Source organism: Bufo gargarizans, chromosome 4 (genome assembly GCF_014858855.1).
Source record: "Bufo gargarizans isolate SCDJY-AF-19 chromosome 4, ASM1485885v1, whole genome shotgun sequence".
NCBI lineage: Eukaryota > Metazoa > Chordata > Amphibia > Anura > Bufonidae > Bufo > Bufo gargarizans.
The window spans coordinates 418,609,510-418,634,321 of NC_058083.1; the positions used below are offsets into that span (position 1 = coordinate 418,609,510).

The 24,812-nt window shown below is 46.0% G+C and overlaps 1 protein-coding gene across 1 annotated transcript in view; it reads left to right on the top strand.

Annotated features, from left to right (window-relative positions):
* ANAPC1 (anaphase promoting complex subunit 1) overlaps window positions 1-24,812 on the top strand; it is a 170,184-nt gene that overhangs the window by 59,246 nt on the left and 86,126 nt on the right. Inside the window, exons 16-24 of the mRNA XM_044292098.1 lie at window positions 1,867-2,054; window positions 2,613-2,687; window positions 2,974-3,239; window positions 5,748-5,839; window positions 9,937-10,085; window positions 12,251-12,329; window positions 12,409-12,442; window positions 12,722-12,792; window positions 21,624-21,802. Coding sequence (XP_044148033.1) covers window positions 1,867-2,054; window positions 2,613-2,687; window positions 2,974-3,239; window positions 5,748-5,839; window positions 9,937-10,085; window positions 12,251-12,329; window positions 12,409-12,442; window positions 12,722-12,792; window positions 21,624-21,802 — 1,133 coding nt within the window. The remainder of the gene's footprint in view (window positions 1-1,866; window positions 2,055-2,612; window positions 2,688-2,973; window positions 3,240-5,747; window positions 5,840-9,936; window positions 10,086-12,250; window positions 12,330-12,408; window positions 12,443-12,721; window positions 12,793-21,623; window positions 21,803-24,812) is intronic.

Sequence of the window (24,812 nt, forward strand, 5' to 3'; positions counted from 1 at the left end):
TTGTTCCGAGCCTTCTGTCTTTCCCTAGGACAGGGCTGTTCTCCATCCCGTCTCTTCCTTCCTTCTGAAGGTGGCGTTTGTCTTTCAGTTCCGCGAGGCATTCGTCCTCCCCTTCCCGCCCCCGGGAACGGACACTTCACCGTTTGGACGTTGTTTGGGCCTTGCGTTTTTACTTGGAGATCTCCGGCTCTTGTCGACGTTTGGTCTCCTGTGTTTCTAGGAGGTCCGTGCAAGGGTTGCGGCCTCCGGGGTGGCTTTCCTCCGCTTTCTCAGAGTGGCTATTGCTGTGGTTACCGCACCAAGGGCAGGGTTCTGCTTTTGGTGTCGCTGTTCATTTCACCAGAGCGGTCGGTGTCCCCTGGGCCGGAGGCATTGGGCTTCGGCCATGCATTTGTGCAAGGCGGTCTTCCTTGCACACCTTACCGAGTTCTACAGGGTGCATTCTCGGGCTTCAGCGGATGCTGTCTTGGGCTGCCTGGTCTGCAGGCGGCGGTTTCTTGATGCCTTCGGGTGCTTCGCCTTGGTGCTGTGGTCCCTCCCCTCTTGGACTGCTTTTGAACGTCCCAAGGTCTTCTGTGTCCCCCAAGGAAACTGGGCGAGAAAACGAGATTTTTGTATTACTTACCAGTAAAATCTCTTTCTCGCTCTTTCCTTGGGGGACACAGCACCCACCCATTCTTTGTTTTTCTCTGCACGGTTTCCGAGTTGTTTTACCCGTTGGGTAGTTGGCTTGTTGGTTCCACTTTTGGACTTTGCCTTTTTTCACTACTTGGACACGCAACTGGCAGCCTCTCTCTCCAGGCTGAGGGTATAGCTGTGGAGGAGGGGCTTAACAGTTTTTTCTTAGTGTCACGCCTCCTAGGGAGATGAGCTATACCCAAGGTCTTCTGTGTCCCCCAAGGAAAGAGCGAGAAAGAGATTTTACTGGTAAGTAATACAAAAATCTTGTTTTTAGAAAAGTATACAAAACTCAGTACACATATTTTATAGAAAGAACAATACACACAAAGTAATTTTATTTGTATGCAGTACTTAAAAAATAGTAATTTATGAAGGGCCAACACCAGAATACTGGTGTAAAATAGTCTCAAACCTGGACTTCGTAAAAGCCATTTACAGAAACATTTTTGTACAGATGCCATTTCTAATCCGCCATTGCCATTTTTTGAAAACTGGAGTGTTGTCTGGCCTTCAGCTCTGGCAGATCTCTCATTATTTACACCAATTTTGTGGCATAAATGACTAAATTCTATGTCAGCAACAAGCTGCAGTATATTTCATTCTTGGCGCATGGACTGCCAGGAGATACACTGAACTTATGATGAGACTTGCACCTCATAATAAGTTAAGTGCATCCTCCCACAGTGAAGGGGATATAAAGGCCAGCGTAGAAGATGCCAGACTTGATAAATGCCTCCTATATTGGTCAGACAAAAACTTGTAAAGTTTATGCCCAAAGGGCGCAGTGTGTTGCAAATTCCAGTCCCTTAGCCCATTAAGATCTGAGAAACAGTATGTGCTGTCCATGTTCTATACATTCAGTCATGAGGAAGGATCTGTAATTTATATTGATCCGAAACGCGTAGATGGAATGAGCCTGTTTGGTTTTAAGCACTTTTCCTAATAAAACACGCACTACAAGGTGAAGCTGGACAATCGGCCTTTTTTTTTTTTATACATTCAGTGTATACTCTATGTATGACAGTATATGTCAGATAATGTGAACAGGGCACAGAGTGGTACATGGCAGAGCAACAACTGATTTTAAAAAATATATAAAAATTCTTGACTAAATGAAAGTTGTTGTTTTTTCCCCATTGTGTGTAAAATGTAACTATTTATTTGCGTTGCCTTTCTATATTTCAGTGAAAAAGTGTCTTCAGGTCATTAAGTACATCTTGCCGAAAGAAGTAGCTGTTCAGATGCTTGTGAAATGGTATAACTGCCACAATGCACCAGGAGGCCCCAGTAATCACTCCGAGTGGAACCTGTTTGTTACCTGCCTCATGAATATGATGGGATACAACACTGACAAACTGTCCTGGACTCACAATGTAAGTGGGTGCGTTAAATGGTGTGAACGATTACTGAAACCTACAGACGTATATCACTGCATGTGGGTCTAGAATTATTTTATCGCTTTGGGTCATACATGTCAACCCCATTTCTCTCCATTATATCATAGCTTTCCACGGAGTATAGCAACAACTCTTCACCTCTATTTCTAGCCAAAGGGGTTGTCCACTCGATATCTCCAGCAGTCCCATAAAGAGTGAAGCGTGGATGTTCAGGCCCCGCTCCAAACCCCATCAATCACATGCTTATGCTCTATTCTGTTGAAAGGGCATCGATTAATATCCTGGGACAACCCCTTTAAGTTACAGATGTGCCTGTGAAGGAAGCATTCAGGTGGAACAGTTGGTTTTAATTTGCCTCTGAAAGTTGAAGCGTCCAGAGGTGGCTGACCCTTTTAAAGGAGTTGTCTGCTTTAGGCAACCACACCATTCACATATAATAGTGCTGTTCAATTTTAAAGTATTCTTTAAGTTTACTTTTGTTAGCCTATGGTTTATTTAAGGATTTTTATTTAATATTGTATCATTTACTTTCAGCTTGACTTCGAAGGCTCATTGTCACCAGTGATTGCTCCTAAGAAGCCCCGACCATCGGAAACTGGATCTGATGAGGTAAAACATATTCTGTGAGACTGCATTCACACAGCCATATTTTTTATCTGTTAATTTGTATTTATTGCCATTAAAGGAGCAGATCCCTGCACAAGTTAACAGTCAAAGTACCCATATACTGTACGATTTTCAAGTCTATTCAGGTGGCCACCACTGCTGGAATGAAAATGTTTCATTCCGTTCTGACTATTGTTTTCCAGTTGACTATACAAGGCCTTATTGCAATATGCTAATGTTATTTTTGTCTTTTATAGTTTCTAATGTATTTAATTGTATGCATTTCTAGGATTGGGAGTACCTGATAAATTCGGACTATCACCGTAATATTGAGTTCCATGTTTTGGCTAAAGCGTTGCAATTGGATCCTGTGGAAGAGCCTACCTGTAAAGAAGATAACCAGCAAGTTGTTAGTCTGGACTCCACTGCTCTTCTCTTCAGTCATATCCCAGCCATTTTCTATGTTCTTCATCTCGCCTATGAGGAGCTTAAACTGAACACATTAATGAGAGAGGGCATCCGTTCCCTGGTCACCCTGCTCCTGCAGCTAGCAAGGTGGGCCGAAATACATAGTATATATAAGAACTTAAAGTGGCACTTTACTTTGCAAAAAAAACCTTTGATATGTTGTAGTGACGTATCAGAAGTTTTGATCTTTGGGGGCAGAAAGTTAGAATCAGGAGACATAAGCATTCATGTAGCATACCTTCATTCCTTCCTGCAGAAGACAGAGGTGAGATGAGCTCAATAGAAAGTCTATAGACCAGTGGTGGCGAATCTATGGCACAGGTGCTAGAGGCAGCACTCAGAGCCCTCTCTGTGGGCACCCGCACTCTGGAAAAAGTCAGTAGGGTACCAATATGCCTTAGACTTTTCCTGCCATTCATCAGCGCAGGGCGCACTATGAACAGCACAGGCAGGGCACTGAATGTAGGCAGGCTATTCTAGCTAAATTATAAAGTACATGGAATATATACTATATTGGACTGTAGTATTCAGGTTTCATTGCTGTGTTAGCACTTTGCAATAAATAAGTGGGTTTTGGGTTGCAGTTTGGGCACTTGGTCTCTAAAAGGTTCCCCTGCTATAGGCCCATGTCATGACAAATGGTCATGTAACACAAGGGAAGCATTTTGCTGCTTCGGCCAGTGATTGGCCGCAGTAGCATCAAACAGGAAATTTACATCCAGGGAGCCCAAAGGCGCAACCAAAGCCGTTGAGCAAAGGAGCTAGGAGCCAATGCCGGGAGGTTTGCCCAGGAGGGGGTGTTTGCCAACCCCACCCCACAAAGGTGCAAACAACCCTTTTAAGATAAGTTGGCCAATGAAAACAATGAAGTGCTGCAGGCCCTTAGTTCTGCTGACTGGTGGAGATCTTAAAGGGGTTTTCGCATCTCAGACAATTGGGGCATATCGCTAGGATATGCCCCCATTGTCTGATGGGTGAAGACCCGCACCTACACCAAGAATTGAGCCCTGAAGGTTGCGGAGTGTGCATGCACATCCACCCTCCATTCATTGCTTATGAGGTCACCGAAAAAAATAGCCAGCAGATCTTGTGGTCTAAACGGTGATCTGCTGCTCAGAGACCATGAATCTGTATGAGGACCAGGAATCGCAATAGTGATTTCTCATACGGCGAAAGTTCGCTTAGCTGAAGGAGCAGCCGACTTGCGGGAAGGAACATTTCTTTCCCGACAATCGGCTGCAGAATCGTCCCATCTAAATTCACCTTTAGTCCCCTCCCCCAGAAAACACTACTTGTGTTTAAAGTCACAAAACATAATTTTTTTTATTTCCAATTATTCAAAAAAAAAAGAAAATGTTTCTGTGTAGATATTGCTGTTAAGTGCTCTAATGACACAACTTGGTGTTTTTTATTTCCTCTTAGAAAATGTAATATGTCCAATGCTGAAAGGCATACATGCTCAGTAGATCAGTCCTACCACCCAGACCCCCTTGTACAGGAGTTGTAGAGTGATTGCTATTACTGCCCAGGCCATTTAATAGGATCAGTGATCTAGAAGAAGCTGCACACACATGGTTATGCCATAAACGTCCAATCTGTAAGTCTCTAACCAATCTGCAGAATGGAGGTCCTGTGATGTTAATACCCTAGGAGTGGGCGATATGGCCTAAAATCTATATTGCGATATAATTTTAAGCATGTGCAATATATATCGCAATATATTGTTTTCTATATTGGGGGGGTTTTAAACCCTTTTATTTTCACTTTTTATTTAATAATTAATTGCCCCCTTAAGGGCTAGAACCCTTGTCATACTCACCCTAATAGAGCTCTATTAGGTTGAGTAGAACTTTACACTCGCCCTGTGCTTTGTGCACACGACAGTAGGGAGCTGACCATGGCAACCAGCCTCTGATCCGCCCCCCAGCCCCCTCTGGTAATCATTGGTGGCAGTGACCACAGGGTCCCCCTCCCCATCATTGGTGGCAGTGGGCAGTTCCGATCTGAGTCCCAGCATTGTAATGCTGGGGCTCCGATCGGTTACCATGGCAGCCAGGACGCTACTGAAGTCCTGGCTGCCATGGTATGTTAGTGAGCAGCATTATACTCGTGTGCACCGTGGACGCCAGGCACTCCTTCTTCTCATAGGTCTGTGCGGCGCATTGCTAATGCTGAAAGCATTAGCAATGCGCCGCACAGACAGAAGAAGGAGCGACCAGTGGCCACGGTGCACATGAGTTTAATGCTGCTCACTAACATACCACGGCAGCCAGGACTTCAGTAGCGTGACTCCTGGCTGCCATAGTAACTGATCTTCACTACCGTTCCGTGGTCATATCGCGGTCCGGCGATATGCACAAAATACATATCGTGGCACAAATTTATATTGCATATCTCCAATATTGCCCCCCGCCACCCTGAATATTTCTCACTAGAATTAGCTGATCGGTCCGTGCATTAGAAAATGGCAGAGAATACAAGGCCACACAGGAGCATCAATGTGGAGAGATCACAGTGAATATTTATAGCAGTCTCACAGATGCCCCACATTTAATGGATATATTTGCTGTCTTCCTCTTGTTTGTATTTTTGTAGGGATTTGAAGTTGCCGGCTTACACTGATTTTTACTTCAGAGACTATCCAGCTCTTCTCAGGAACTCAGGGCAAATGTGCTGCATGGAGCCAAGTAAGTTTTATACTTTGAAACGTTCCTTGCCATTCTAAAGCGATGCCATTTGTGAACTTCATATTTTCATTTGGATTATATATCTGCTCTGATTGCTATAAAACAAAATGTTGGTAGAATTTTAAATGGGAAATATGATTTACTTTGTGCTAAGTGTTCTTAGTACTTTTAATAACATTGTGTTAATGTGCTACATATGGGTATAAAGAGAATCCTAAGTAATACTGCTGACAAGGGGGTCCAGATTGCTGCTCTGTGTTCATAGCCTATCCCTCGCTGCCACCACAAAGCTTCACTGTAATACACTGACAGATCTCAGGAGCGCGGCTCCATTATGTGCGCTTGGCTCATGAGTCTGTCGGTGTATTTCGTCAGAGCTTTGCAAGGGGTGTTTGAGCATACAAAGTAGTGATCCAGTTGGTGTGTCAGTAGTACTCGTGTACTACTGGAGTTACAGGGCATCCGTCATCAGATTTGTACCTATAAACCTGTTGCATGTGCGCTTGGCAGCTGAAGGCATCTGTTTGTCCAATGTTCATATGTACACGCATTGCTGAGAAAATTATGTTTCGGTGTATGCAAGCGAGCATCTAGGAGCAACGGGGGCGTTTGCCGTTACACCTAGAGGCTCTGCTCTCTTTGCAACTGCTGTGCACGTTCATTGACAGGGTCACGCAGGTGTGAGCACTTTTTTAACATCCATTGCAACCCCTGTTGCTCTTGATGCTTATCTGCATGTAGTAAAACATCATTTTTCAAAGCAGTGCGGGTACATATGAACATGGGACCAACACAGATGCCTTCAGCGCACATGCAACAGGTCAGCAAGTTTCATAGGTGCAAATCTGCTGACAGGGGCAATGTCCAATCTTTTTTATTTTTTTTATATTTTATTTTGCATCTGCACGTGGGCAGATGCAGACACGTGGGCAGATGCAGACACTACACTGATGTCATCCGTGACACCATTCTGCGAGTTTCGCAAAACAGACAAGAATGTTGTTCAATCACTATAGCATAGAGCAAAACATCTTGACTTGAAATTCTGTTATTGTCCAACAATTACAATATCCAAATACAGTTAGTCCATCAACTCACATGAAATTCATATTTGTTAAAATAGATGACCACTATTGGTAAGATGAATAACCTCATTCGATGAGCATGAAGAAGTACAAGTCCAAACAACAGACATATAGATGAAGGGGGGAAGGGAAGAAGGGGAGGGGGTATACTGTTTGGTATCTTTATGTTCTATAGAGAATTTACATTCTGAAATCTACCTGGTCTAACCAGGTTTGATACGCTTGAGGACCCTTAAATAGAATCCAGGGGGGTCCACGATTTAAGGTATCTCTCATCCGTTCCTTCATCCCTTGCCAATATTTCCTCCATTCCGACCGAGAGATTCAAAAGGGGTGAGGTCCCTAGATAGTCGTGATGGGACACAATGAAGATATGATGTTGTGAATACTGATATAGTGAAACCATGCCCCTCTGTTGCACCCCCCCAGGAAATGAGTCAAGTGGGCGAATAGTGTCCTTCCTAATAAACTGACATGCATGGGGGTTTTCTTCCCTGCAGAGTCCCAGCAACGTCAGCTATCCCATCCCCAAGGGAAAGTCTGGATTATCAAATACAGGAGTCATGGGTCCCAGAAAGGTTTTAAGACTTAGGGACACCGCATATTTATCCCACATTTGCAATATTCCTGATGTTAGTGGGGGGAGGTGCGGGGGTCTATTTGATTTAGTGATCCAAAGCAGATCTTGGGATGGGCAGCCCACTTCCTTCCATTCAAACTGAATCTAGCATTTCGATAGACCACTATGGAACCAATCCAAAACATACGAAAGGAGTGCAGTTCTATGATACATTTGTAAATCAGAGAGCCCCGCCCCTCAATCCGGATTGAACCAGAAAACGCATATGCAACCTAGGAGATGAGCCTGCCCAAATAAAGTCCAGGAACATTGATCTGAATTTACATGGTAATGTAATAGGAATAGTTTTGAAGAAATACTATATCCTCGGTAGAATATTCATTTTTAATGTATGTATTTTCTTCCAGGCCTGTAGATCCCTACTAATATCCTCTAGAAGTGGTGCAAAATTTGTAGAGTAGAGGATAGCTAGTCCAGCTAGGCGATATGTCCCTGCGTCCAGTGAAAGGGGAACGAAGTATGTAGTGTGTGTACCGTGTTAGACGGTATGGTAATATTGAGTATCTTGGACTTGTGGAGGTTTACCTTGAAGTTGCTAATGTCTCCAAAGGTCACAAACTCCTTCAAGACATTGGCGAGACCAACAACCAGGTCAGAGCAGTAGATGAGGAGGTCGTCAGCATAAATGGCTATTTTAGATTCCAGATTCCCTAATTTAAATCCCCTGATAGACAGACTTGTTAGCTCTGAGTGTTCGGGCCAGGAATTCCATGACCATAATGTATAGTAGGGTGGAAAGTGGGCACCCCTGCCTGGTACCGTTATGTATCTGAAAAGAGGCTGATAAGGAGCCATTAACCCGAACCTGAACTCTAGGGTTTTGATAAAGGGCAGGGATTCTGTGGATCATGTTGGGACCCAAGACAAAAGCCCTCATAGCCTCTCCCAGGAAGAACCAGTCCACTCGGTCAAAAGCCTTTTTGGAATCAATCGAGAGAAGACACAGGGGGGCATTGGCTCGAGCCAGGGATCGTATAGTAGTATTCCTTGATTCCCCGACCCGGAACAAAGCCCACCTGATCCTCATGTATTAAAGTGGACATTTAATTCTTCAATCTGTCGGCCAAAATTTTAGCGTATATCTTCACATCAATGTTAATGATATCGGTCGGTAGTTTCTACAGACCAAGGGATCCTTGCCTTGTTTACGAAGTACACAGATATGTGCAATCAGGGCTTGTGATAGAAAGGAGGAACCCTCTACAAGAGAGTAGCACGTTTTGGTAAGAGGGTTGGAGACCTCACCGAAAAACTTCTTATAAAAGCGGGGTGTGAATCCATCAGCACCCTGGCACTTACCTACTTCTAGTCCTTTTTATAACCCCTTGGACCTCCTGTAAGGTTATTTCCCCCTCCAGAGTATACCTGTCTGCTGTTGAGAGCTTAGGGCCTACTAGCTTTGAAATGTAGTTTCTGATTTTCTGGGTGTTTATGTCTTGGTGGAGATCTGCATATTTCCCCTTCAAATTGTAGAGACCCTCGTTAAAAGATTAGAATTCCTGTAAGATATTACCAGTGGCGTGATTGCGACCACCCTCTCTACGGTTAAGTGAAGGGATTTAAGAGGAGGCTTGTCTCTGTCTCAACATCCTTGCCAGCAATATACCGCTCTGATCTCCCTGTCCATAGAAGCGCTTTTTAAGCTTGTCTCTGGCTCCTAAATATTTTTGATCAATTTGTTTCCTTAGAGCCGACCGTGTATCACAGAGCTCTTGTTAAACCACCGATGAGAGGGAACCTTTTAGGTCTCCGCTCTAGTATAGCCAATTTCTGAAGGCATGTGCAAATCTGCAGACCGCATTTTCTTAAGTCTAGAGGCGTGCAAAAGGAGTCTACCGCATATTAAAACAGACAAGAATCGGACAATAGGGATTTCGGAAAGTGCAGGAGGCACATGGCCGGATGCGTATTGTACGCCCTGCAAATTGGCAGCTGCCATGTGCAGGAGTCCTTACAGTGGAGAATTTTGTAAATAACCATTGACTGTGCAGATCCTTAATATCTGACATTACTATATCTTAAGGTGGGAAAAGTTTATATTGCAGTATAAACAATAGTAAAAATTTAATACCTGTTAAATGAACTTCTACTAAAAACTGCTAAACTTTGTCTGGTCCTGAAGATGGAAAGTACCCCGGACCTAAACCTGTTCAAACTTCTGGGCCTTTTGTTCCAAAAGCTTTTTGAATTGGCAAAGTTGTGAACTTATTCATACTACTATGTTCTTTCTGTTCACTGATTTAGTTATATTGTGTAGTATATTTGGTTACCACTGGAGGGCATACTCATTGAGATTTGGATTGATGTCACACTGTCGTATCTACAGTCAATGATATGCTTCTAATCCGGTTTTTATTTTATCATTCATACAGCTCAGATAGGTTTCATGAGTTACCCGTCATTTTTTACTTCTGATCCACCAAGTATTTATCAGTGGCTGAGCTCTTGTCTGAAAGGAGAAAAACTGTCAGCTTACCCACACCTTCCTGGGATATGTGAAAGAAGCAAGCTTGTAGTACTGGTAAATAAATTCAGAATTTTACAGTTTTTGCAATAGTCACATAGATAGTGATCGGGAACCATTATTATTTATCTACTTGGTCTTCAAGATTGGTTTTCTGAACAAAAGTTCCAGGCTGTCCTAACCTGTCAGATATTCTTTAAAGGACCAGATACAATATGTGTAGATCAAGGATTAGATGAATTGATGTATCCAAAATATAATAAATGTTGCAGAATAATGGTAAATACAGTATAAATGAATAGCCTAAAAGATAAATCGAGTAATGGTTTTATAATTAGTCCCTATTCATATATGATCCAATCCATCAGTTCTGGTTTTTGTGGTATTTAATAATACCCTTTGGAAGCTTCTGGTTATAAACTAGGCAGAAGGGATAGTGCTGATAAAGTCTTACTCCATTAAGATAAAAAAAAAAATGCTATTCAGTTCAATATCAGAGGTAGTCAGTCATCAGAACTTACGTGCGGGGTAGGTATTCTTGGTCCGCTGTACCTAGCTCTTCAGACTCAGTCAGCTTTTATACTGTATTTATTTACCATTATTCTGTGACATTTATTATATTTTGGATACATCAATACATAGAAACATAGAATGTGTCGGCAGATAAGAACCATTTGGCCCATCTAGTCTGCCCAATATACTGATTACTATGAATAGCCCCTGTCCCTATCTTATATGAAGGATGGCCTTAGGCCTATCCCATGCATGCTTCACTGTATTTGCAGCTACCACTTCTGCAGGACGGCTATTCCATGCATCCACTACTCTCTCAGTAATGTAATACTTCCTGATATTACTTTTAAACCTTTGCCCCTCTAATTTAAAACTATGTCCTCTTGTAGCAGTTTTTTTTCTTTTAAATATTCTCTCCTCTTTTTTACCTTGTTGATTCCCTTTATATATTTAAAAGTTTCTATCATATCCCCTCTGTCTCGTCTTTCTTCTCAGCTATACATGTTAAAATCCTTGAATCTTTCATGGTAAGTTTTATCCTGCAATCCATGTACTAGTTTAGTAGCTCTTCTCTGAACTCTCTCCAAAGTATCAATATCCTTCTGGAGATATGGTCTCCAGTACTGCGCACAATACTCCAAGTGAGGTCTCACTAGTGCTCTGTAGAGCGGCATGAGCACCTCCCTCTTTCTACTGGTAATTCCTCTCCCTATACACCCAAGCATTCTGCTAGCATTTCCTGCTGCACTATGACATTGTCTGCCTACCTTTAAGTCTTCTGAAATAATGATCCCTAAATCCCTTTCCTCAGATCTACACACATTGTATCTGGTTCTTTTTACAACAATGAATACGTGACTCTAGATTAGAGAGTGCTGCTAGCACAATTTGTTTACATTTTGTTACTATTCGACTGGGTGAGTCAGTGCAGCTGCACCTCAACCACTGTAAGGCTTCATTCACATCAGCGTTCAGCCTTTCCGTTCTCCTACTTCGTTATACGGGCAGGAAAAACGGAAAGGGCAGATTCAGCACATAACTGAGCCGAATGGAGCCTATGGACCTCATAGACTATAATGGGGTCCGTTAGGTTTCCGCCCAGAGGAAGATTTTTCAAGAGGAGATAAAAATCCTGCGCACTACTTTTGTCTCCGCTCCAAAATCATCTTCTGAGCGTAAAGGCTCAGTTCGGCTTGGTTATGTGCCGAATCCGTCCTTTCCGTTTTTCCTGCCCCTATAACTGAGTAGGAGAACGGAAAGGCTGAACGCTGATGTGAGCGAAGCCTAACTTCTGGTGGAGCCGCCCGATATTGGTATATTCTTTAAAGGGGTTATCCTTGAAAAGATAATGATGACTTATCAGGATATCCCATGACACCTGGTGCTGGTCGTGTGTCCGCACTATGCATGATGGCAGCAAGCACTCTCCAGCCCTCCTGCAAAGGCTGATGTGGCCATCATAATTATCAAGGGCGAACCTGTTTTCATTTCTGAACACTATTGTTTGACACTTGCTTCATTTTTCACATAGGGAGTGACTCGACAATAAAGTAAATTTCAATTAACGGTGTCCATAGTCTTTAATGATTAACTTGTGATGTGTACATCTGTCTTCCCAGCTTGATGTTGGGAAGCAAAGTGTTCTCTGTAGAGTGTAATTTATGTTTTCCTTAAACAGTTTGCTTTCTGTGCCCCTTTTTGTATTTTAGAGTTTTGCTTTGTATATTCTTGGTGATGAGAATGCTGTTGCAAATGGGATAACAAAGTACCTGACCAAAATAACAGCAGGTAAAATGCTCATACGTGTGTTAACAAGTCTTAAGTAGTCCCATGTAATCCAGACACTAATGGCTAATTTGTGTTTCAGGGCAAAGAAAACAGCAAATGGAAGGAGACAGAAGGTGAGAACTAAATGTTAGCAATTGCTTAATTTTCCTGATTCCCACTATAATCTCTTAAAAATGCAACTCCTCATGCAAAAAACAAACCCTCATACAGGTATGTGAATGAAAAGTAAAGAAGTTATGGCCCTGGGAAGAAGACAGAAGAACCATTAAATTATCTGTTCCAAAATTTGTCATGTCAGGAGGGAGTAAACACGTGGTTACCTGATAGTGAATCAATTGGAACTTTGGAAGGAGTAAACCCTGTTGCTAACTCTGTTTTTCTTGCCACTGCAGGTATAGCTTAAAGCCCATTCCATCTGTATCCAGTCTTTCAGAAAAATTGGCGGTGTGGATGACTAATATAGGTGAGCAGCACCTCCGTACATCAATACAAGCACGATTGATTAGTTGAACTTCACTCTAAGGCCTGTTTCATGTTTGTGGCAGGAGTTCCAGCAGAGAACAACTTGACTGAGCTAAAGTTAAATCATAATTTCAAATATTTTCTCCCATAGACACTTCTGTAAATTTCTGAATCATATACTCTTTGTAAGCACATGTTCTTAGTCTGTAATATCTGTTATAAGCTGTATATAGACTCCATATGCAGGTATCTGGACAAAATAATTCTTCTGGTTTCCTGCCTCAGAGCTACCATGATTGATTCCAGGTGTTATCCTAATAAGACATATAGGTTGCGGTTACAACAGTTGGCATAATTTGATTGGTTATTTTGAAACTCCTGCTGTAAATGTTGAAGCCGAGGACTTTTCCCTATAAATTAATGGACTTTCTGGAGGAAGGGCCAAAAGCGATATCCCACATGTCCTGTTTGTGTGTTTCTTTTTATGACCAATCATATACTCTTACCCCTGGAGAAAAAAAATAACAATTTGGAGTATCACAGACAATTGGTTGGATTCCTTGTTCAGGGATCATATCAAGGGATGATATCAAAAATTCTACCACGACACCAGCAAATATGCCTGGAATCGGATGGACAAGTACCGCTGCACACTGTGGGAAAGGGGATTTGGGGATCGTAGAATGATGCTCGTGAGCCCTGGAAGATCCTGAGATCCCTGCTGACTGGTCCTTACTCTTTACGGGGTTAAGATGGAGGACAATATACCTACCTGTCTGTCGTTTTCTTTCCACCCCAGCTATGCTGGAAAAGAGGGGGCTTTTGATGGTTAAGGTAATCTGATTGCTGGAGGGCGACTGCAGATTTGAGATCAACCGTCCCTCCTTGCATTCCAGAGGTAGGGAACAGGCAGCAGGCTTGCAGACCTGCTGCTCTCCCTCCTCATGTGTGAGATGACAGGTGGTTTCCAACACCATGTAGCCCTAAAATAGTTTGCCATTTACTTGTTGTACATCTGAAGGGGCCGTGGCGCTCAGTGGTGGTGATGTAATTGGTGGTCCTCCCAGTCATCTGAGCCACACCATCACACATTGATTACATAGATTACAAATGTGCTATCTATCTTTAAAAGAACTAGACCTCTTTAAGAATATATTTATTACATATTCTTGCTTTCTCGCCCAGTTTCCTTGGGGGACACAGAAGACCTTTGGTATAGCTCATCTCCCTAGGAGGCGTGACACTAAGTGAAAACTGTTAAGCCCCTCCTCCACAGCTATACCCTCAGCCTGGAGAGAGAGACTGCCAGTTTTTGCTTAGTGTCCAAGGAGGCAAGACACTCCCTGCTCTGCAGGGCTGTTTTTTCTCCCGTTTAGTTTTTTTTTTTTTTTTTTTTTTCTTCAGATCATCAGGGACAACAGAGACGCACTAGACCTCTCTGTTTCTCCCGGGGTTGAGCTGCGCCAGTGCCGGTCACCCGCACTGCTGCCTCCCCCACAGAAGACAAGGTGGACCAGGGCAGCCTAGCTCCCCTGCATCCCGCCAGCGTAAGGGTCGCCCGCACGCCAAGTCCCTCTTCCAGCGTCCTGCCACCACGGTGCCAGTAGCTGAAGGGGCGACCCTGCTGGAACAGACCGAGGGTGAAGACGGCTATGGTGAGAGATTGGCTTCTCCAGCCCTACGTCCCCCCCCCCCTCCCCGATCTCCTGCGTGCCTGACCCCCATACTGGGCCTCTGGACCCTTCTGTCCCTGCTAGACTAGGCTGGCCCCTGGGCTGCCGCAGGGCGACATTCTGCTCCCTCTCTCCTGGTCTCCATAGGACATTAGCACCTTCTCTCTGCAAGAAGAATGCCTAGGGAGCTGCAGAGGTCCGCACCTAGCTGCCCCTGACGGAGGGGTTATGCAGGCTTCCCACCCTCACTGGCACCCGGTCTCAGGGTCTCCCTCTCTTACCGGCCACTGCTTCAGGGCCAGGGGGCCCGCGCCTTGCTGCCCCTGACCCTCCTCTACCCTCATGGGCACCGGTCCAAGGGCAAGGTGGTTGTGACTGCCGGCCATATGGTGCGGTGAAATGGCTGCCGGGCGCAGGGTCCTCGCTTCCGGGCAGCGGGGTGGGCACCCGCGGCCTGCAAATGAGCGCTATGCTTCAAGCCTCCGGCCGACCGTCGGAACATTCCGGTCGGCCGGGCGCAGAGAAATCAGGGTCCCCGGCTCTTCCGGCCCGCGGGGTGGGCATCCGCGGCCGGTATGTGCAGGCGCCGCTCCGTACGCCCGGCCGGTACTTGAATACTGTGCGGCGCCGGTCAGCCGGGCGCCGCTACAAATTTAGGCCCCGGCTTCACGGCCTACTAGGCCGCAAAATTCCGGCCTCTGTTGGAGGGGGCTGGAACTTCTCCAGGCGCGAATTCTTCGCGCCTGGAGGTTCCCCCGCCCCCAGGGGATCGCAGCGCCGCCCCCCAGGCCGGATCCCTGTTAACCCTTTGGGTACAGGCTGGCTTCAGATGGGCCTGTGTGGCTGCCCCTTCCCCCCCCCCCCCCCCCTTTTTTTCCCTGCTTCTCAGGGATTCTGTGCCCCTATAGGTGGCTCACCTTTCTGCCTCAGTGAGGCTGTTATAAAAAAAAAAATATATATATTATTTAATATTAATATATATATATATATATATATATATATATACACACATACACACCTTGTGGGCTGCGCAGGACGCTGCAGCCTGATCTCAGTAGTGCTGCCTGTATACATGCCCTCCTTCCATAGGCGGCATGTCGCGCTCCCCGGCTGCGGCGCTGCCAGGGTCATTTTCCCCTTCTAGGCGTTTTCTTGCCCTCTCCCGCGATACGGCACTGGTCAAGTGCATGCGGCCTTTTCTGTAGGCAGGATTCGTCACCCTCTCCAGTTATGACGCCTGCCATGTGCAGGACCCCCCTCCTGGGCGGGATACTGCACTCTCCCTGACTGCGGGTTGGCCTTGTGCATGATCCCCCTTTCATTGGCAGACTACGGCAGTTTCTCCGGATACGGTGCTGGCCATGTGCACGGCCCCCTTCCACAAGTGGGACGCTGCACTCACTGGATTCGTTGCCGATCATGTGCATGACCCCCATTCTTAAGCGGAATACTGCACTCACCGGATACGGTGCTGGCCATGTGCACGACCCCCTTCCATAGGTGGAACGCTGCACTCTCACTGGATTCGCTGCTGGCCATGTGCGTGACCCCCTTCCATAGGCGGAACGCTACACTTGTGCGTCGCTGCCGCCCATAGGCATGGCTCCCTTCCGTTGACGGCATTCGGCACTCTCACTGGATTCACTGCCAGCCATGTGCATGACCGCTTTCCATAGGCGGTACGATGCGCTCTCATTGGATTCGTTGCCGGCCTTGGGCATGCCTCCTTCCCTGTGGCGGCATACATACACTCCCTCGGTCGGTGGTTGTTCTCTAACCGGTACGTTGTTGGCCACGGGCATGAACCCCATACGTGGCGGGGTGCTTGCACTCTCACTGGATCCGCTGCCGGCCATATGCATGACCACTCTTCCGTGGGCGGTGTACGCACTCTCACTGGTTTCGCTGCCGGCCATGGGCATGCCTCCTTCAGGTGACATACACACATTCTCACCGACTGCTCGCACTCTCCCTGGATGCGATGCTGGCCATGTGCATGACCCCCCCCCCCCCACCTTTTTCTGGGCGGCATACTACACTCTCACCGGATACGTTGCTGGCCTTGAGCATGGCCCTCTAACATGGGTGGAACGCTTGCGCTCCCATTGTATACGGTGCTGGCCTTGTGCGTGACCACCCCTCATTCCTGGGCGGAAATTTGCACGCTCACGAGATTCAAGGCTGTTCTTGTATGTGCTGTGTTGGACTTGCACATGTTTCCCTTTATTAGCGGAGTTGTTACACTCTCGCGAAATTTCGGTGTTGGGTGGATTGTTGCACACTCACTTAATGCTAGGATAGCCCTGTGCATGTCCCCCTTTCACTAGGTGGACTTCCTGCTGGATACTGTGTGGCTATGTGCATGGCGCCCTTCTGGGCGAAGTATGGTACGCCCTACTTCTCTGACGTAGGTACGACCTTGGGCATCACCCCCCTTTTTGGGGCGGGCCTTTGCACTCTTGCCGACTACAGTTTGCCAGGTACATTTCCCCCCTTTCGGGGCGGTCAGTTTGCGTTCCATCGCATAAAATACTAGTCTTGTGCATAACTCTTTTTCAGTTTGCACTTTGCACTTCCGTAGATTCTGTGGCTGGCCCTCTTCGCTGAGTGATATTTTTGCAGTGAGCGGACGTTCTTGTGCGTTGTTCGGGCCGCGTATGCCTTCTCGTTCCGTAGGTGGGTTGGCCTCACTGCTTTCGGGGCTACTCGTACGTATGCCTCCTTTCCTCCTGCGACATATTTATTATCTTGGGAGTCGGTGGTTGCAGCAAGCCTTGCACTATTCTCTACAGAGATCATTCTGTCCACCTGTGTGAGCCTAAGGTGTTGTCCAATGAACAACAAATGAATACCTTTTATATATAAGTAGACGGGCTCTACCTGCTCGCTACTGCACCGAGCTGGGTGGTGCTCATTCATTTCGTTGGCCCTTCCGCCCGGGGAGTGTTCGTGGTTCCTAGATACGTACCCATTCGTCCTCCCGTGGCATTGTTTCCCTGCGCTAGTGGTCACATGGTCGAGAGTGCTGTCTGTAGCGCCCTTCGCATTCTATGTTGGCTCTGGCGGGACTACAGTCCCCTCACCTACTACTATTTCCTCCTCTTCGAGTGCGGTGTGGTATGATTCTTTCCGGTTGGCGCCCTCGGCGTTCAGTCTGCTCTGCTACCAGGTTCGGCCACTCTTCTTGGGAAGGTCATCCAACTTCTCTTGGGTGCTCGCTTACCCAGGTCCGGAGGACCTCCACCTTGGGTTCTTCAGGGTATTCGCCTTCTGCGAGGCGGTGAACCGGGCGTCTCAGTGTAGCGGGGTTCTGCCTTTGAGCTGTCCTATGGCTTCTCTGTTACCCACTCCTCCTTTCGTTTGGAGGGTGTTATGCCGGCCTCTGTCTCGACTGCCTTTTCTCGCCGTCTCTGTTTGGCTTCCACTCGGTACGGATCACTCCGAATGTGGCTTCTGTTCCGGCCACGCTTCAGAGGCTGTTCCTTCACTGCCCTCCCCTCTGGGGAGAGCATGGTTGTTCATGTGGATGGTTCTGGTGTTCCTTTTGGCCTCGTACTGTCCCCCTTGTTCAAACTGACTGTACTTGCTGTGTGCCTATTAACGGGTCTACCGCGTTCTGTCCTCCCGCTGGGTGCAGATTGCGTTTTTTCCATTCTAGGCAATGTTTCTGCTATGGACTTACCTTCTCGGTAACTTGGGAGGACTACCATTTAGTCAAGATTGTCTTTAGCCTGTCTTGTACTGGCATCTGGCGGTTGCTGGACGGACCCTTTGGTCCCTGTCTGTCTGTCCTTCTGCTCCCCCACTCCGGTGGATACGGAACACCTTTGTTCGGGGCCGACGGGACCAGTTCTACCGACCGTTCTGCCCGGGTTACTGGTCTGCGCCTGTTCATTGGGTTTTCGCCCGCTTGCCCAGGCGACTATTGTGGGCTCGCTAGTGTCACTCCTGGCCGTGTTTTCGTCCAGGATCTGTGGTAGGAATTAGGGCTTTCCTTGGGGTTCTGTGGGAAGCTGGGCGTTCCCCCACTCTGCCTTTCTCTCTCCATGGTTCTGTCTTTCTCCAGTCCAGCCTGGACCTGGGACTGGGACTCTGTTGCTTGAAGTATCAAGTGTCGGCGCTGTCCTTCCTCTTTCAGCGTTCCCCGCCCCTCTGGGCCTGTCAGAACCTTCTTCCGTGGAGCGGCTCTTGGTTTCCTTTTTGTACTGCCCTCCGGTACCGCCCTGGGAACTACATACTGGGCTCTTGGCGCTCCAATCTTTCCCTTGGAGCCGTTACAGAAGTTCTCTACTCCTTCTGTCCTGTACGGTTGTGTTTCTGTAGCCATCGTGTCTCTGACGGGTGCCTGAGTGGCGGCCCTTCTTGTTCCGAGCCTTCTGTCTTTCCCCAGGACAGGGCTGTTCTCCATTCTGTCTCTTCCTTCCTTCTGAAGGTGGTGTTCGTCTTTCCTTTCATCAAGGCAGTCGTCCTCCCCTTCTCACCCCCGGGAACGGACACTTCACCGATTTGGACGTTGTTTGGGCCTTGCAGTTTTTCCTTGGGGATCTCCGACTCTTGTCGACGTTTGGTCTCTTGTGTTTCCAGGAGGTCCGCGCAAGGGTGGATGGCCTCCAGGGTGGCTTTCCTCCGCTTTCTCGGAGTGGCTTTTGCTGTGGTTGCCGCACCAAGGGCAGGGTTCTGCTTTTGGTGTCGCCATTCATTTCACCAGAGCTGTCGGTTCCTCCTGGGCCGGAGACATTAGGCTTCGGCCATGCATTTGTGCAAGGCGGTCACTGGTCTTCCTTGCACACCTTACCGAGTTCTGCAGGGTGCATACTCGGGCTTCGGCGTATGCTGCCTTGGGCCGCCTGGTCGGTAGGCGGCGGTTTTTTGATGCCTTCGGGTGCTTCGCCTTGGTGCTGTGGTCCCTCCCCTCTTGGACTGCTATTGAACGTCCCAAGGTCTTCTGTGTCCCCCAAGGAAACTGGGCGAGAAAACGAGATTTTTGTATAACTTACCAGTAAAATCTCTTTCTCGCTCTTTCCTTGGGGGACACAGCACCCACCCATTCTTTGTTTTTCTTGGCACGGTTTCCGAGTTTGTTTTACCCTTTGGGTAGTTGGCTTGTTGGTTCCACTTTTGGACTTTGCCTTTTTTTCACTACTTGGACACGCAACTGGCAGTCTCTCTCTCCAGGCTGAGGGTATAGCTGTGGAGGAGGGGCTTAACAGTTTTCACTTAGTGTCACGCCTCCTAGGGAGATGAGCTATACCCAAGGTCTTCTGTGTCCCCCAAGGAAAGAGCGAGAAAGAGATTTTACTGGTAAGTTATACAAAAATCTCGTTTTTCTGTAAAGTATTCACTAATGGCTCATATTAAGATATGTCATTGTCATAACATTTTTATTTTGTGCAGTAAAGGGAACTCTTCATGTTGAATTTGGTGTCTGATTTGCAGGCACCAAGTTATAGAGCAGGAGGACCTGAGCAGATTTTTATATACTTTTGTGGAAAGATGCATCTAATAAACATTTTAATTACACTTTACATAATACTATGTAAGCCTGGCATAGGAGGTATATGGAGCTCCAGATGTGTCGGATGCCAGCTGTATAATACAGCTAACACTCTGATACCTCGTCAACCACATCTACTGGTGGCTTAAACAGAGGTATCTCTCATCCTCTGATCGTTTTTGCAGCAGGTTTTAAGTCATTTGCTATGGCTCCCATGCCTGTCATAGCAAACTGCCTGTTAAGCCCTGCCTGCAGCAAGGCTGGACAGGCAGCCAGTAAAATTACCATAGACTGCAATAGTATACTATTGTAGTCTATGGAATAAGAGAAAGGGATCAAAAAGTATAGTAAAGTTTTAAAAATATGGGACAAATTGCAAAAATATATATATAAAAAAAAAAATTAAATCCTCCCCTTTCCCAATTAAATAAATAATACAAATTAAACTTAATATTGCTGAGTTCAAAAATATCTTTATTGTTAAAAAATAAAGATGGTCTTTTTTATGTGGTGAATGCTTTAACAGGAAAATAAAGAAAAAATGTCAAATTTTCCTACAAGGAAGGATGCCAATCCTTTAGTGAGTTCTTCCACTGGAAAAGAATAAGTAAAGATTGCAATCCATAATTTACATTATCCTGACTCTTTCTGAACAAACCTATGCACTAATCTGTGTGTTTTCTCAGGGGTCCTTACTACTGCAGCTGGTGGCAGTTGAAGGGGCGAACTGAGCATGTGCATACACCTCAGTGAGCAGGACAGAGAAATCAGAAAAAGTAAACAGCACGTGGCACTTAACAGATATCGGTGAATAAATTAGTCGCTATACTAAACTTTTTATTAAAGGGAGTCTGTCACCACATTTGAGCATATTAGACTGATCAAATAGCGTTATATGTGCCACGAGAACTTAAAAACGGTACCTTTGTTGTATCTTATGGATTTTTCTTTCAGCCAAAAATGAACTTTTAAGATTCTGTAAATGCGCCCTCAAGTGCCCAGGGCGGCGTCTCAATCCGAGCCCAAGACCGGACCTCCCCAACAGCTCATAACCCCGCCCTCAGTGTGCTCTCTCCTTTTCCACTGCGCCCGCTATGAATTTGACCGCGCAGCCGCAGTGGAAAAGGAGAGAGGAGGAGAGTAAACGGGCGGGCAGAGGCACATATAGGGCGGGGTTATGAGCCGTTGAGGAGGTGCTGCCTGGGGCTCGGACGATTGAGACGCCGCCCTGGGCACTTGAGAGGGCGCATTTACAGAATCTTAAAAGTTAATTTTTGGCTGAAAGAAAACTCCATTAGATACAACAAAGGTACCGTTTTTAAGTTCTCGGTGGCACATATAACGCTATTTGATCAGTCTAATATGCTCAAATGTGGTGACAGTCTCCCTTTAAATACAATTACAAAAGTATTTAGATCCTGGTGCTGGTTTGAAAAATGTAGAATATTTTTCGTGAGACAACCCCTTTTTAAGCTTCTTATCCATTCAGTGAAAGAAATTCAGTGGTAATAGAGGGAATAGAATATTGGATACGGATTATGGCTCCATCTAAACTAGTTTTTAGGTTTTGGTTTATGTTGTGCCAAATTTTCTTTCTTAGCTATATTTTAATACGTAGTGTAAAATCCTACATGCTTTAATAAAGTTACTATGTCTTTTTGTAAGGATTTTCTCTCCAAGATTTGGAGTCCCTTCCATTTGGAGTTGCTCTTCCTATTCGACATGCCATCTATCAGTGTCGACAAAAACCTGCTTCTGACTGGCCGGAAGCAGTTTGCCTTCTCATTGGACGTCAAGACCTTTCCAAGCAAGCCTGTCAAGGGAACTTTCCGCAAGCCAAATCTGTGAGTAGCTTTAGGTTTCGATAACTACATTTAAGTCCAGAAATCATTTGCAATATTAAATGGCACAGTAAAACAAGGCACTTTGCTTTCTCATCTGTGTCATTGGGAAACAGATAAAAAGCCTTGGGTATAGATGATGCGGACACTGAGCTAATCACTTTTAGCTTAGTGTCCATAGGAGGCAGACATCTACTCTACAGGACTTGCTTTTTCACACACTTAGGCCCATGGTGGACTTATCCCCCGGTTACCCACCTTGCAGCATAGCATGATGCCCCCTACCATCCCCAGTAGCCAGGATTAACAAAAAGGTGATGTGTAGGACCACCAAATCCTCAATCGCCCGCCAGACTCGAGTCTTCACTAACTCTGGCACCGGTCCTCCCCCTCCAAAGGGAGCAAATTGGGAGGATGAAGGACCCTACTGGAGCCGAGGCTGGACAAGGCATCATCCTTCAGGGATCGGGAGTCAGGTGAGTATGGAGACAAAACTGAAACCTCCCACCCCCCCGATCACCTCTGCCTTATGCATCTTTGCTGTAGCACTACTGCCCTTAGCAAGCCAGGTCCCTCCTTCAGCTATGCCGTGGCACCACTTGCGCCGGCAAGCCCAAGACCAGGGGAGAAGTGCTACTTCAGCTACTATCGAGAGGTTCCAGGGCTTCCTGCATCTCCCACAAACCCTCTCGTTCCCCATCTTGCACCTGAAGCTGTCCCCTGAATTCCAGTCTGCAGGCAGCATTTACTTTAGGCCCCTGCTTCCTTCTGTATTAGGTGGCAGCGGTCCCAGTGGCATTTTCCTGGGGGAGGTCCTGGCACACCTCCCAACCATCGACTAGCTCGCCAAGGCCTCCCTCCTGGATTCGTTTTCTGGCTCCTACTCCTCTTCCTCCAGGCTCTTGGATGAAGGCACACTTGTTCTGGCCTGCTCCTCAGGTCTTCAAACTGGTAGACTCTGCCCTAGGTGGCGCCCCCACCTTTCCTATATCCCTCCTGCAGGCTATTGATGATTCATTTTTTTAGATGGTGTCAGTTTTCCTTTCCTTTGTTTTGGCTCTAAGACCCCAGAGCCGTGCCCCCCTTGGTTGTGCTGTGGTGTGAGGGCCACCACTTTCATCCTCTTCGTTTTTCTATTCCTCACTTTCTCGCCTTTCTTCAGAAAGGCCAACTGTCGGACCTTTCTATCTTATTTCAACCTCCATTGTCTTCAATCTCAGCAGTCCGTACCTTTATCCAGTGAGTTTTGCGACTGGAACCCCCATATCATGAGCCGTTAATGGGACCTTATTTTAATTCTGGACACTACATTTGTCCCCGTTTGAATCCCTTTGGGAGATCCCTGTCCGTGTTCTATCTCTATCTATCTCTCGCCTTCTCCTTTTCTTGTAGCCCTCATGTTTATACGGTGAGTGTCTGAGACTAGTTCCCTCCTTTCTGCCAAAGGTGGTGCCCTCTGAACTAGGAGATAGTCCTCCCTTCCTTATGTCACAGGGGCCTGATGGGATACACCCAAAGCTATTAAAAGAGCTCAGCGGTGAACTAGCAAAACCATTAACAGATTTATTTAACCAATCACTGGCAACAGGAGTCGTCCCAGAATATTGGAAATTAGCAAATGTTGTGCCCATTCACAAGAAAGGTAGTAAGGAGGATTCGGGCAACTATAGGCCAGTAAGCCTGACATCAATAGTGGGGAAATTAATGGAAACCATACTTAAGGAGAGGATTGTGGACCATCTAAAATCCCATGGATTGAAAGATGAAAAACAGCATGGGTTTACTTCAGGGAGATCATGTCAAACTAATCTTATTGATTTTTTTGATTGGGTGACTAAAATAATAGATGGAGGAGGTGCAGTAGACATAGCTTATCTAGACTTTAGTAAGGCTTTTGATACTGTCCCACATAGAAGGCTTATCAATAAAGTGCAGTCATTGGGCTTGGACTCCCATATTGTTGAATGGATTAGGCAGTGGCTGAGGGACAGACAACAGAGGGTTGTAGTCAATGGAGTATATTCAGACCAAGGTCTTGTTACCAGTGGGGTACCTCAGGGATCTGTTCTGGGACCCATATTGTTTAATATCTTTATCAGCGAAATTGCAGAAGGCCTCGATGGTAAGGTGTGTCTTTTTGCTGATGATACAAAGATATGTAACAGGGTTGATGTTCGTGGAGGGATACACCAAATGGAAAAGGACTTAGGAAAACTAGAGGAATGGTCAAAAATCTGGCAACTAAAATTTAATGTTGATAAGTGCAAGATAATGCACCTGGGATGTAAAAACCCAAGAGCAGAATATAAAATCAGTGATACAGTCCTAACCTCAGTATCTGAGGAAAGGGATTTAGGGATCATTATTTCAGAAGACTTAAAGGTAGGCAGACAATGTCACAGAGCAGCAGGAAATGCTAGCAGATTTCTTGGGTGTATAGCAAGCAGAATTACCAGTAGAAAGAGGGAGGTGCTCATGCCGCTCTACAGAGCACTAGTGAGACCTCCATTTGGAGTATTGTGCTCAGTACTGGAGACCATATCTCCAGAAGGATATTGATACTTTGGAGAGAGTTCAGAGAAGAGCTACTAAACTGGTACATGGATTGCAGGATAAAACTTACCAGGAAAGATTAAAGGAACTTAACATGTATAGCTTGGAAGAAAGACGAGACAGAGGGGATATGATAGAAACTTTTAAATACATAAAGGGAATCAACAAGATAAAAGAGGAAAGAATATTTAAAAGAAGAAAAACTGCTACAAGAGGACATACTTTTAAACCTTTGCCCCTCTAATTTAAAACGAATATCAGGAAGTATTACTTTACTGAGAGAGTAGTGGACGCATGGAATAGCCTTCCTGCAGAAGTGGCAGCTGCAAATACAGTGAAGGAGTTTAAGTATGCATGGGATAGGCATAAGGCCATCCTTCATATAAGATAGGGCCAGGGGCTATCCATAGTATTTAGTATATTGGGCAGACTAGATGGGCCAAATGGTTCTTATCTGCTG